The 14,362-nt window shown below is 48.0% G+C and overlaps 1 protein-coding gene across 1 annotated transcript in view; it reads left to right on the top strand.

Moving 5' to 3' along the window:
* The window catches only part of LOC8051218 (protein O-mannosyl-transferase TMTC2), a 384,277-nt gene extending 370,355 nt beyond the window's left edge, over nt 1-13,922 (top strand). Inside the window, exons 9-14 of the mRNA XM_040505150.2 lie at nt 2,724-2,802; nt 3,496-3,617; nt 6,403-6,484; nt 7,711-7,825; nt 9,647-9,710; nt 11,097-13,922. Coding sequence (XP_040361084.1) covers nt 2,724-2,802; nt 3,496-3,617; nt 6,403-6,484; nt 7,711-7,825; nt 9,647-9,710; nt 11,097-11,288 — 654 coding nt within the window. The 3' untranslated portion in view covers nt 11,289-13,922. The remainder of the gene's footprint in view (nt 1-2,723; nt 2,803-3,495; nt 3,618-6,402; nt 6,485-7,710; nt 7,826-9,646; nt 9,711-11,096) is intronic.
* Nucleotides 13,923-14,362: the final 440 nt, after the last annotated feature.

Below are 14,362 nucleotides of genomic sequence, written 5' to 3'. Positions count from 1 at the left end.
TACTGCGAGATTTTAGCCTTAAAATAGTAACAGCAGGGGGGTAGGACGTACTTGTGAGGTGAAGGGCAACGGAGTGAGTGAGCTAAAATATTTATTTATTTTTATCAAAGAATCACCTGCCTTGGCCAAGCTATCCTGAGGCGTCAATACTAGATCAGGTGATTGGTGCGACGTCTTACGTAATTTACCACTAAATCGAGGATAGTGTTCCTGTATCCTGATGAGCCCTTGGTTGAACACACTCGTCAAGCGTCCTCGGGCTATCATCTTTCTGAAAATGATGGTGCCCTCTTTGGGAAAAACTTGTCGGCCCATACCGCTCTACTGTTCTGACGTTTCTGTCGATGCATGCTTTTTAAAAGACAAATAAGAACACGAACGAAGCACTCACTATACATCACTACCACTATCCATATACAAAAATGTCTGCCTGTTCGCCCTTTGTGAGAAGTTGTATATAACTCTAAATCTATTAATTTCATAGTTTATAAAAGAAGAAAGTACACGTAAAGTATATGTTCCGTCGAGACTCAAACAGTACTCATCACAGGTAATCAAATTGCTCGTAATTGATTGCTTTTTGGAATAATCTTGCAATCATGTAAACATGTATATTGCGAAGTAATCGCGAGAGTAATCTGTTTACCTTTGGAACCACTTAAATTACTTGGAACACTTACTATTTCCTCTCCCTTTCCTGATGATGCCCTTTGTTTGCACAAGTTTCCTACCAAGGAATTTCGGAACCAAGTCTCCGACATCAGTATGGTTTACCAAAATTGGTGGATTGAAAACATGAGTAGTTCTATAGTTAGGTGATTCTAATCAAATAATGGACAGTACAAAGGAGCCGTTTTCAAACGGGCAATAAACAAATATTTCGCTTTGAAAGTCTGAAGTAATCGGAAAAGTTAAGGTCCCATTTTCAAGTAGCCGCCGATTACTTTTCTTCTCAGATAATCAGGTATTCTAATCGAACACTTTTTAACCGAGGATAATTGTAATTGTAATCGATGAATTTTTTTTTCTGTAATGTGTACAAGACTGGTCCTGTAGGCTGAAGATACATTTTCAGTATCTTGCTTGTGATTTGATATATTTTAAATACTCTTTTATTGAACAGAAAGTTAGGGCGCAAACGCGCTGGTGGTAGTTCAACATATAGTAAGAAAAACCTCGACTCCCGGGTTGTTTTAAAGCGCAGCTCTTAGGCGCTCGTTTCCGGCTTGTCAGGTGTATCGCATTCGCCGTCGGCGTAACCCCGCGTTGCATTATGGGACGTTTCGCATAATGACGTCTTGCGTGATGTCACGTGTGACGTCACAAAAGAGAAGGAGGCGGAGGATATTTTTCCGCTAAATTTAGCGAAAAAATCCCCCGTTAAATTTAGTGGCAAAATGTCTCCGCCAAATTTAGTGGAAACATTTCCCCGCTAAATTTACCATAAAAATTTCCCCACTAAATTTACCATAAAAATTTCCCCACTAAATTCTGCAAAAAAAAACTTCCTCGCTAAATTTAGCGGGAAAATTTCACGCTAAACTTAGCGTGGATTTTTTTCCGCTGAAGTTAGCGGGAAATGCAGCGAAAAGTTCCTGCTAAATGAGAGAAGAGCAGGAGAGAAGGGGGAGGAAGGCCATATCCTCCCTTCCGTACCCTCCCCTCCACTTCAAGAGCTGCCCTCTAATTCGGCGTTAAAAAGAGTCGTAAACATCTTTCATTTTTCTTACTATGTTGACGTCTAGTGTTTACCTCGTTATTAGGGGTTTGCTGCACACGAGAAATTGTTTGGCAACTGAGATCTACACCGAAATTATATCAGCAGTATACTATTAGTTGACAAAATATACATCAAGTATACCTTCCAAAGTGCCTTATAAGAATATACAAGGGCACTGAGTGGGTAGAGGGTATTTTGTGCAAAAAAGAAACCAGTTAAAAGATAACGTTCCAATGGATGTATGAGCGTTTTAAAAAGTAAATATCGTATATAATTTTAGACGGCAGGAAGCTATAGTCTACTCCCAGGGGCGTCTGATATCTCTGCTGTAGATGAGAAATTCAGCCAGTGCAGTACGACCGTTGACCTCTTGTCTGGGAGACGGTGGAAGAACAGTCTGGTGTCTCAACAAGACCTGCCAAAGTGGACAAGCTTTGCTTGCGCTTTGCGCACCTCTCGGCAGGTGCACCGTCTGTTTGGGGTCATCGCGCAGGCGCGGTCGCGGGCCGCGCGGTCTTCGAACGTGTGCACGAATAGGGACGGCTTCTCGAGTAGCTCTCGTAGGCTTCCTGCTACCCTAGACGTAGTGCGCCATCTCATGCCGCTTGGCGGAAATGCGAGCAAACTTTCGACGCAAATTTTTTCATGACGAAATGTTTTTTTTTTGTTTTTTTTTTTGTTTTTGGCAAAACATTGCTTCTTGTTACTTTCCTCTAAAGAAAGGGAACGTGAAGCATGACATTTGGTTGATGTTCATGGAAACAGGCACCATTATCTAATCCAAGGCTGATCTTGATGTGACATACGCTCACATATCAACGCACACAGCCCCATGTTTGACAGAATTTTGATTCCATATATTGGCGATGGTTACAAGAAGAGGCCTCTGCATTACGCGATTAGCGATGCCCACTCACTTTAACACGCACGCAAACGTTACGAGAGTATTGTGACACTGATATGTGGTAAACACGAGTTTTTTTGTTTTGTTTTTCTGCTCCAGGAGGCTATTCGAGTTTACCAAGAAGCGGTCGCCAAGATGCCGGACCACTATCAACCCCAGTCCCTGTACAATATGATGGGTAAGCAGAAGGATACCCCTGGCCTTTCTCCTTGAGCTCCAAGCGTTTTTGATAGAGAGGCCTGTGCACACTACTCCGGTTTGTCTTTTACCCGAAAACAAGTTTTAGGTCTACCGATTGTTTACGTTTTCGTTTCTCTCAACCTATACCCCCGTTCGATTTATATTTAGGCACTAAGCGGCTGCAAATAAATGGGGGAGAAGGGAGGGGGCCCCCCTCCCTTTTGGAGCTAGAAACAACTTTTTCTATTGGCTTTAAAGGTTTCCAATCAATCACCACTGTCCTACGAATGGCGTTTAATTCTACAACGCTCGCCTACCTCTGAGGCCACGTAGGTTACTTATAAACATGTTTGGACGGGTGTGGCCGAACTTATAGTTCAAATGAATAACCGGCAAGTTCACTGCTGAAATTGGCCGCCAGGAGGGAAGTTAGCTATAGATCGCTAAATTCCCTCGTGGCAGGGATCCGCGAAGTATTTTGTTTATGAAGCTACTTTCGTTCTGTCTTGCCACCCGCTATGCAGTCATTTTTTTTTGTGTGTGTGACAATTTTCGTTTAAGAATAACAGTTCAGACCAACAAGCAAGAAGTAAGATCAAGCTACATAGCAATCCCATTCTTTATCATAAGCTCTTTAGGTGTGCCAATAAATTGCATCTAAGATAAGCTAATGAGCGCCACTCGATTTCAGGTGAAGCCTACTTCAAGCTCGGCGAGTACACAGAGGCTGAACGCTGGTACAAAGAGGCGCTTCGAGCCAAGAATGACCACATTCCAGCGCACCTTACGTACGCCAAGCTTCTCTCCAAGTGGGTGAGTTCCAAATGCCAATACTATGTCTGCGGCGAAGATACGCAGGCAAGCTTGCCACAGGAACACAGATAGGTTAAGCAAGCTTCCGGCACATGTTGAAGCTCCCACTTAAAAACAAAACATTAGACGTTGCAGGACAGCTTGGAGTGATACTAAAGTCTAACAATCCGTTCAGCTCGAGCGTTGCTGTGACCTTACCAGAAATGAACTGATGTAAAATGCAAGCATAACCAATATGCTAAAAAAAAAAAGAAACGCACCGCTTTTGACTGGCGTGGCAGAAAGCGCTGTGCTTTCTGCTTCCGGTGCATTCCAGCGATAATCCTCCCTTCTTAAACTTGAGCAGAAATGTGACCACCTTTGTCGGAAAGACACACGAAGTGACCACCGCGCAAGCAGCACCGCCGGTCTACTTTACTTGCGTTCTATTTAGGGCTGTGATCAGACAGCAGCCATCTTAAATTTCTTGTAATATATTTAAACGAAGATGCTTCCGAGCCTGTCGATTCCTTACTGTTATGCAGTAGCCTTGGTAGTAATTTTATAAAACATATATCACAAAAAATAAAACCTGCTTATCTGTTTTCGTCTTTATGAATTATGTTGTAGTTGACATCGTTCCTGAAACGAGCTTCGTGAGCACCCGCGAGCTCGGGACACGCGATCCCCGGGGCTGAGACGATCGAAACCGGCTCCAACGTCGGCTGGCTCTCTGGTTCGGCACCATTCACGAATGATGTGCTTATGGGCTGGACGTCATGCAAAAACCGTTACACGTAGGCTAAGGCAACATAAAGCTCGCACAGCCCATTTCAGACGATTGCATCCGAAGACAAGGTTCTCTTAGTCATAACCAATCGAACGTACTCATACCCGTAATACACTGTAACAAGCTAAATTTACCTAGCGGCTCGGTTGGAGTTGAACCACGGACCGTGCCAGCCGCAGACCGACGCCCTTGCTCGGCGCCATAAGGAGGAGGTGAAAGAGAGCGAAGGCAGCAGGAGCATGTATGACTCAGGGGAGCCTGCTGGCAACAGGCGACCGTCGGCACGCGCAGCTAGCTCCTGAAAGGTGAAGGGCAACTGCCCACGTGATCACCCGACATTAGGGCGCAGATTAATTTATAACCCACCAACCGAAGCGGACTTGTGGCGTCAATACCGCTTCAAGAGACAATAGGGAGATTTCGTAAGCCGCGATTCCCTCTCCGCTAAGCTCTCCGCAACGAACAAGCCACTACTGCGCTTGCGCGCCGATGGCTTTGACTGTAGAGTTATGGGTATCGTAGCAGGGTGCGAAGAGCGTTGCGGGATGGCGAAAACGATCTAGGAAAACTCGCTATCGTCGCTAGCGGCTCACCAAGAGTAAGCGAAATCCACGGCAACGTGGCTGGGGCCGAGCGATAGCGTTGAAGTGGTCGGTTTTTGGACGATCCCGCTGGCTCTAGCGACATTAGGGAGTTATCGTAGACCGTTATCGCCGTCCCACAACGCCCTCCGCAACCCGCCCCGATACCGGGAACCCTACAGTCAAGGCCATCGGCGCGCAGGCGCAGTAGCGGCTTCTTCATTACGGAGGGCTTAGCGGAGGGGGAAACACGCTCTACGAATGCTCCTTAATGATCCCAAACGGTGAGATGACGACGGCGGTTTTGACGCGTGCGACGGCGGTAACGGCGGGCCCACGGCGAAACGGCCGGACGGCTCCCAAGAAGCACGCTGCGCAGGCGTGTTCACGTCGACACCGCTGTGCGCCTAGAGGAAACGTTGCTGACGTCACCCGTTACGCTTGCCCGGAGAAGTAAAGACGGGAAAAAAGTGGCGTTTTTCTTCAAGTTGGCTACGCCCACGCCGTAGCCTTGACTGCGCTGTTGGTTGCGCTTCAATTCGCCCGCTCGAGTCAGCCGATTTCGGCAACTTGGCGAGTTGCAAAGTTTGCCGGACAGTTTAAGAGATATTAAGACAGAACGAAGTCCAACAAGGAAAAAGGTGATACTAAAGACGACTGCATTGTTTTTTTTTTTTCATAAACAAAAATAAAGCTGAGTTGCCCTTTAAATATTGACTTAAAAAACTTTATTCTGTTAAAGTTTTTTTTTTGTTCTTTTAATGCGTGTCCTATCTATGCACTTAAAATGCTCTCGACAGTTATGTGTTCCTCTAATCGAATAGTACAAATGCATTCTCCCTTAAGTCCGGTTATAACAATGGAGTGTGTTACTGTACGCGCGCATGTATGACCTGAAAAAGTAGCAAGAAAATGGAGGAACGCTCTTTTTAGGCGTTTAGATGAGTAGAGAAGTATTTTTTAATAGGGAACCTTTTTAATTTGTTTATTACTGATTTCACACCATATTGGCATATCGGAGAGGCAGCATGCATCGAGTTATCAACTAGAGACTGCCCAATACAGAGTGGATGAGTAAGCATACACAACTCAAAATGGCCATGAAATGAATTTTCGGGTGGGATAAATGATTTTAGATTGGTATTTGACTACATGTTTCATGTCATGCTTAAACAAACACGGTAGAAACTGGGAGTCATTGCATTTGATGAAATACTACGTCACGACCACGTGATTTTTCATTTCGCTGTTGATTTGAGGAGGAAAGCTAAGGAGGAAGTTCAAAAATAATTAAATGTCACCTTTAATGCTCGAATTTCCAGCAGCAGAAAACTGCTTCAAATGCACATTTACGTTCCTAGATTGGTTGCCGAGATTTCGTATTTCGTACAAAAATAAACCGTCCGTGCGTCTAACCACGACACCGCAATTTCAGAACCGGCCGTCCGAAGCGGAGCAGTGGTTTCTCCGTGCTAAAGGCTTGGCCCCCAACGACTCCAGCGTTTATCAGCATTACGGTACGTAAAAGTCGCCTTTGAATCAGCTGTATACACACGGAACTGAATTTCCTATTGGGTGCTCCAGGTACATACTAGGGGCTCTAATCTGGACACTTGGGGGAAAAGTCGGCGAGGGATTTGACCACCGTGATTGACCGCCGCCAAGGTCAAGTACGGCGGCGGCCAGTCACGGCCGCCGGGTTCCTCGCCGACTCTTTCGCCAAGTGTCCAGACCAGAGACCCTGCTCGCAGCCCCTGAGCTGCTTCGACTGCGAACGCAGGACGCGTTCTGATGTCAGAACAAAACGGAAATGTAATCTCGACGGGGTGTGGAAGAACCTATCCTGACGCCTTTCACCCCTTGCTAATCGTTTACTATCGCGGAGAATTGCGGATATTTCGTCCTTTGAGTGTACTCGAGCTATTGCAAAGGTGTTGAGCTCGTGCTGATTTCTCCGCCGGGTTTGGGCTGTGGTCTCGCGCGTTTGGTTTATTTGTCTACTTAATATTTTCACAGGTCTGACTCAACTTCTGTTCCCACGGACGCTGTAAATTATACGGTTATCACTAGAACACTGTAAGCACTTCGAGAGAGAGAGAGAGAAGGCTTGAAAAAAGAGGATACTGGCGCACCTGATGCAATGGTGCACTTCCCTTGCGATTGTGATAGAAGGAACCTTTCTTTCACAAAAAAACACTTCTTGTCGTAGATACGCGTGTCCAATTGACACTAATGTCCTTGTTATCTCTGTTCTATTTGCGCGACAGTTAGTTGTAAATCGGACAAGTGATTCTTTTTCACGTGAAGGTGTTTAACGGTTAGTGTGACAAGGAGCGGCCAGTGGCGCCGCGCACGGCGCGAAAGAGAAATACAACATATCTCTCGTCGCTTTATGCAAGTCCGACAATGAAGCACAGTCCTACATGACATGGATTACCAGCCGATTTTTCCATTTTGCTTTCTTCTAGTTGTTAAAAATGTAGACGTTTCTCTCAGGTGTGTACGTGTCAGTGAACAGCTGCCTAGAAGCTTCGATCTCACTTAAAGGCCCGATCCTTACCAATTTTCCGCAAAACATGAAAATAATGTTGACAACCGCATGAAACATTTGTTGGAATTACATGTATACATTTATCTATTTCACAAAAGTTGCGCAAATGTTCTGTACCAATTTATTTGAATTGAAAAAAATATATTGCTACCGAATGCACTAGATTGATTTTATTCGTTTTCTGATTGGCAGGTCAATTCTTGTCTGAGTCAGACAGGCACACAGAAGCAGCGGAGCTTTATCTGCGGGCCGCGGAGCTGGCCCCGGACGAGTACGAGATTATTTTCAACGCTGCAAACACGTTACGGTAAGCCTTGAGTTTGTGTGCTCTTTTCTCTCAACAAAGCCTGCCCTCCTTCATAGATAGATATTAGCGCACACGGCAGGGGCCTGATTTTCGTCATTGCGAGAGTGCGATCGAGATCTAGCCTGCCCCTCGAGGAGCGAGCAAAAATAGCATTGACTGTTCGTTTGCCAACCCTAGCGAAGAACGCGGTTAGTCTGACAAAAAGGGCCTATGGCAGACGAAAATAAAACAAGAAAACACCTCACGTTTTCTGGTAGCAGTTCGGAAGAAAATGCTGTTCGTCTGCTACAAACCGAGCGCTGCACCGCAGTGCGATAGGACGCTGGCGGAAATAATGATCAACTGCTATCTCACGTTGGAAGGCATTCACAACCCGCGCTTCATTTGTAAACCTCAAGTCGTTCCGCTACCGTACACCAGCTCCCATCGTCCGGTGAATAAAGGGGCATTAAGCAAAAGCCCACCAGAGGCCGCGAGACATCTCTCGCTATTTGTTTCAAAGCTATTAATTCGCCTGTCAGACGGGCATTTTAAAAGCCTTTAGAACAAGCTCCTTTACAAAATCGGCGAACCAGCGCACGCCGTAGGGCAGGTGCGTACTCAACATCGCGAGCTGACTTGCTGATTATAAAACGGAGCTTAGTGAAAAGGAGCTTTAGAACGCCGCCTGACAGGGGTATTACTTTCTTAAGAGCTTCAGGCCACTTTGAGGTATGTTTCTGGCCACTTTCCCATCTAAATTTAGCGGGGAAAATGACGTCACATGACTTGATATCACGTGACCGATGCATACATCCAGTTCATTCGCTAGATTTAGAGGGGAAATTGACATGACTTGACCTCAACGCCAATTCAAAATTCAGCGGAAAAATGATGTCCCATGACTTCATGTCACGTGACCTATACACACATTCAGTTTCCCCGCTACATTTAGCGAAAAGACTGACGTCACGTGAGACGATGGTACGTGACCGATACAGATATTCAGTTTCTCCGCTAGATATAGCGGGAAAGTTGTCACGTCACCTCAACACCAGTCCAGTTTCCCGCTAAATTTAGCGGGAGAATGGCGTCACATGACTTCATGTCACGTGACCTTCGGACAAATTCAGCTTATCCCCTAAATTTAGCGGGAAAATCAACACGTGACCTGTCGCTGTTCTTTCAATTCTGTGTGAAGCTAATCAATTAATTGAACAGCAATGTAGTTAGTTCTCCCGAATTAGTTTTGTCGGACGTTCTGGACGGCTGGATGAATGCTAACGGCTGTACCCTTTATAACGGGCGGCACCTTGCGCCACCTGGCCTAGAAATTAAAACCCAAAAGTATGATTCCTCCCTTCGCCCTTGTAAGCCTATTTGCTACCCCTCTGCCATTTCTTAACTATTTTACAAAAATATTGGCCGGTTGTAAACCCGCGACCTGGTCAAAAATGTCTCACTGGTTGATTATACGCAATCTGTGATGTCACGTTCGGTCAACACCTGAGAACGCTCTCATTTTGACAAAACTGGGAGGTCACATTGCGATTCACTCGGGGGATGAACACATTTCCAATTGACTTGTAGTAATATTCGAAACCTAGTGGGATCGATGACCCTGAGAATGCATTCCACATCTAATGACAACATGCAGGGCACCAAGTGGATTTCTGGCTGTATTATATGGAACGTGTGTAGTGTAAATTCAGTTTGTGCATCCAACTCTTACGGGTCAAATAATTTGTATATTACTGTTTATAAAAAGTGAGTCAAAGAAACCAGGTTAGCAGCTCGCAGTATTGAGAGATGACAAATCGAATGTTGCTTATTTTCTTTCAGGCAAGCTGGGAGGAACGCCGAAGCAGAGGCATTCTACTACACCGCAGTCAAGTTGAGACCTCGGGTACGTTCGCAGATTATAGCTTCAAATTATGTTTGAAAGAATGGGAACTCCCTGCTTTATCAATAGTATAAACTGGAGTCACTTGAAAGCTATGCTCGAAGCCTCCGCGCTCTTACCCCCCCCCCCCCCCCCCCCCACCCCACCCCCCCTACCCCCGTCCGTTTGTGCCACATTTTATTCCCTTGCGTTCCAGTGGGTCGTGCACGTTGCAGATTTGTTGCCTAGAGTGGCACGAGCACCGTTTGCGGCGGTTGCGCTTCTGAAATGCGACTTTTTGAGCAGTATACGCGGTGTTGGGGCTTTATCGAGGTATCTGAACTGAACGCCTAAGAAGCACAGACAACAGGACAAAGAGACAACACGTTGGCGTACTCACGACTGAAAGTTTAATATCAAGAGAGGTACAGGAAGCTTTTGAAATAAAGACAAGAGGCACAAGTAAGTGTGTCGGCGAGCCAACATTGGCCCTTCTTGATAAGGAATTTGTATTTTTGCTGAAAAAGTGGGGGGCTAGGGTAATTTACATGCTGTGTCACAAACCGTCTATAAGTTTGTGTTTTCAAATTCAACGTTCAGTTGCGAGTACGCCAACGTGTTGTATCTTCTTCCTCTTGTCCTTGTTTTTGGGCGATCAGTTGAGATGGAAAACGAACGAGCCCAACTTATTATTTTGATTAAGGTATCGTTTTGCTCTCTCGTCAACTTTGCTAACACGCAGAAGACAGAAATCACATCGCGCATTATTCATAAGGCACATCGGCAAAGGCTAATTGCAGCTGGCAACCTTGATGATACGAAACAATATGGCTGATATGTCATTCCATCTCTAGCGTAACTTATTCCGTTGCTCCAGCATCAACTTTTCCCCGTTTCGTAGTTTAAAACATCCCGTGCTTGGCCTGGATCAACTCTGACTGCCGAGGCACCCTCGGACGCCCGATGTTTAAACGGGCGTCTCCAAAAGCGCGCGTGCCTCGCGGCCAAATGTTTGAAACGCTCTTCCGCCGGATGCGAGAAGGGCTCCGTCCGCCTATTGAGTCCTCCCTTGCGGATCCCCGGGGAGGTGGGGGTTTCCTGTAAAGCGTGCTCCGCCACAGGGACACTCAACCGGCGGAGAAGCGCCCCTCTCGAATATTTTTCCTAGAATCGAACACGCATCATTGTTCGGGTCGTTTGGCCGGTTCACCACGCGCAATCGATGCCGCCGTGCGGCAGATAGCGCTGGGCGTAATGTTTCCTACGTGAGCGATTCATCGACGTGAATTCTGCGCACGAGCAAGACCGAGCTTCGGCCGTTGCTTGGAACTCCCTTTGGGCGGAAGTCAGTCGAGCCTCTTCGATCGGCCCGCCCGGGTGAATAATTAAGGGCGCCCATCGTTTCCGCAGGAGGTCACCAGCCACATGAACCTGGGTGCCATGCTGCACGTGAACGGGAAGCTCCTGGAGGCCGAGTCCAGCTACCTGGAGGCCCTCCGCCTCAAGCCAGACGACCCCATCACGCAGAACAACCTGCAGAAGCTGCGCAACCTGCTGGCTCAACGGGGTCTCCGCTCCGATGGGCTCGTCAACAAGCTGTAGCCACCAGCGTCGTGGAACGTCTGAAACCGAAACCACCGAGCTAGTGCCGCCGGAACCGGAAACGCTGTCCGGCTTTGCTTCCCCGCACTTGCGCGGACCCCACGGAGTGACCCGCCGCCGCGCCGCTGGTGGCGCCATCTAACGACTCACTCGCGGACATGCCCCGAAAGCGTATCCGAGCGCGGGATCTTCGCCGTGCAGCTGTGCCCCACTCGCGAACTGACAATGAGAACGCTTCGGAGCGCAAAGCCTAGTCAGTGTTGGAGCTGCAATCTCCGTGCGGTGGCAGACCGATTGAGTACCTTCGGCCTGTTTCCTTTTGGCCTCGGCACAAGTCTGAGTCACGTGGGGTCTCCTCGGGGTGCTCACAAATACTCCCGCCCTAAAGGCCGGGGCGCGTTCTTTCGAAGCCGCCGGTGGCTCCGAAGAACTAGCCTTCACGCAGTGTGTACGGAAATTGTGAGCTCACGCGACGTTTTCGGTCCAACAGAGTGTCGACTCACTAACGCTACGTGGGAGTGGAACGAACGAACACAGCCCGCATCTCACCGGTCTAGCTTGCCGTGCCGACGCACCTCTCGCAATATCGCACAAAACTATAGTCGAGTGCGGTCCTCGGCTATGCTCGCTCCGAGCGTAACCGAAAAAGAGACCGCGTTCTTTTTTTTGAATTTCGTTTCTCGCTTTTCCGCTTTCAGTTCGTCTCCCTCCACGAGCATGACGTCTAGTCAGAAGTGCCGACGACATAGCACGACTTCCACGAGTATTTCTCGTCCCTTCGGTGATCCCAAAGCCCGTGGACGCGCCGGACAACTGTAGCTGCGAATAGGAGAAGACGGACGAGAGAAGATGAAATCTATATTGAGTTGTTGTGATACACGCCTCGGTTGCTTTTCGCATAGCTCTCTCGACCAAACTCTGGCTTCCACCACCACTCGAGCGGAGCGTCGCACTCCGCCGCCCCGCCGGCGTTCCCTCCCTTCTATTTTTCGTCGAGGGAGGGACGGCCCGCTTTCCGAGGCGCCAAATGCCGCCGCCCCAGTTGCGTGTCTCCCCTCCCTAGCCGCCGCTCGAGCTCCAGGGAGCGTTCTTTGTGATATGTGACCACTTGGATTCTAGTTTTCTAAGCAAGATAGTAGCTGCTTTGCGTTGCGGGCATCGAGCTAGCTTCCCTGCGCCGACGGCCGAGGACGAGTCGGCTCCCCCCTCCTCGAGCGTCTCCCGAGGGCCCGCACGTCCGTCGCGGCTCCGTGGCAGCCGGAATGTCGGCGGGGAGCTCCGAGTCGGCCGCAGTGTCACGTTGCGTGTACCAGGTTCTCGGCCCAACCCGGAACGCGATTGTTCGTGCCTGGTTCTTCGTAGCGTATACTTCTCGTCATCGGCGGCACATTTCCGCGTTGCATTTTCATTTGTTACATGAGCCGCACTCCGGTAATCGTTTCCATTTTCTAGCGCCAACGTGAAAGCCATTGAAATCGGCGGGAAATGAACAGCGAACAGAAATAACAGTTGATGACACACTTTAGGGTCTTTGAAAATCTCAAATCGGAAAAAAAATCTGGAAACAATTCAGTTCTTAGGATTCCCATACTCCTCCAAGTCTCCCTCTTTCAGATATACAAAAAAGAAAGAGACACAGAGGTAAAAACACTTCTAAATGTGATTTCAATTGTGTACGTTCTGTTGGGTTTTTATTTTTGCCGCGTGCTGCAACAGATAGCAATCGTTCGGTCGCCACAGTCCAGTTTCTTGAGATCTTCAGTTACGTCCACGCTCGACACGCGCTAATTCGGCCGAGTCAGAAGAATGAACTCTTCACTTTCTTCAAACGATAACCGATGATTGTAACCTACCCATATCGCGGTGTTTTTTGGTCAAAAATAAGCCCCCGCGCGCACGCACACACTCGCGCATAAACGAATTTGTGGAACGGCGCTCAGTCACAATCAGCGGGGAAAGTGGAGCGAAAAGCCGATCGACGTGCGGGCCTCCTAACGTCGGGCGTCAGCAGCGAGACCTTTTGGGCATTCTAAGACGCAACACAACGTCGTTTCCTTTTTTTTCTTCTTTTTTTTTTTTTATGGCCGCACAAGTTGGCTCATTTTGGGAGCGACGTCGGGCGTGGCCCGGCCACGCGCGAGCATTGCCTATACCTGTTGTGTACATAGCAAAGTCTTCGCACCTTGGAGTGGATGAAATCAGGCGCGTCTCCGCCTGTACGACGACGCGGGGACGCCGAATGTTTTTGGTCGCACGAATTCCGCGTTCTTTTCCTTTTTTCGTCAGGAGGCTTCTTTGAGCGGGCGACCGCGCCTGTCGTGCCTCTCCCGTCGAGGCGCCTGTTTAACTTATTTCTATTTATTGCCGTCGTCTTCGGTTAGGGTGGTACCCGACGGAAGAGTTTCGGCGGTGAACCCAGCTGTCGGTCCCTGGCGCGAGTCGACCTTGACCGGGCGACTTCGGAGACGGAGCGAAGGAAGTGTGCGCTGGAGATCGTGCATGAATTTTGAGATGTGCTCTGTCGGGAAATGTGTATACGCGAGATTGAAAGTGACAAAAAAAAAATATCTAGGCTTTCCTAAAATTCTGTACAATACATTACAATATTTACAAATAAATTTTTGAATCTACGTTTTATGGCGTATTTGTCGACTCTGGGCTGCGTGGATTGAGGTAAGCTATGCGCCGCTTGCTTGTTCGCTCTTAGGAAGTTCGAAATGCCTGTGGAACAGTGTCCTTGACCGCGCTGTGGGGCTCGTATGCCTGAGGTTTTGCCGAGTTCCCAGTGAGTCGCTAATACACGATGAGCGCGAAGCATGGGGATCTGTACATATATGAAAAGGAATCGGCAGAAATATTTTGATCTATCTATCAAACCGTCATGTGCACAACTACCACGCCTGAGAAATAATCAGTTTTCATTACGTATGTTTTATTTTTTTATTAGCGTGCTGCGATTAATCACGTGACATCAGGTCGTATGGCCTCACGGTAGCGTCATGGTGTTAAGTCACGTGGGGCAGCGTTACCCGACCTGACGCTGCGATGTCACGTGACGTCACGTTACAGCCGGA

The sequence above is a fragment of the Ixodes scapularis genome, unplaced genomic scaffold, assembly GCF_016920785.2.
Source record: "Ixodes scapularis isolate PalLabHiFi unplaced genomic scaffold, ASM1692078v2 PGA_scaffold1__304_contigs__length_218370807, whole genome shotgun sequence".
Lineage (NCBI taxonomy): Eukaryota > Metazoa > Arthropoda > Arachnida > Ixodida > Ixodidae > Ixodes > Ixodes scapularis.
The sequence above is the reverse complement of the archived record's forward strand: the minus strand, read 5'-3'. Positions and strand labels throughout refer to the sequence as shown.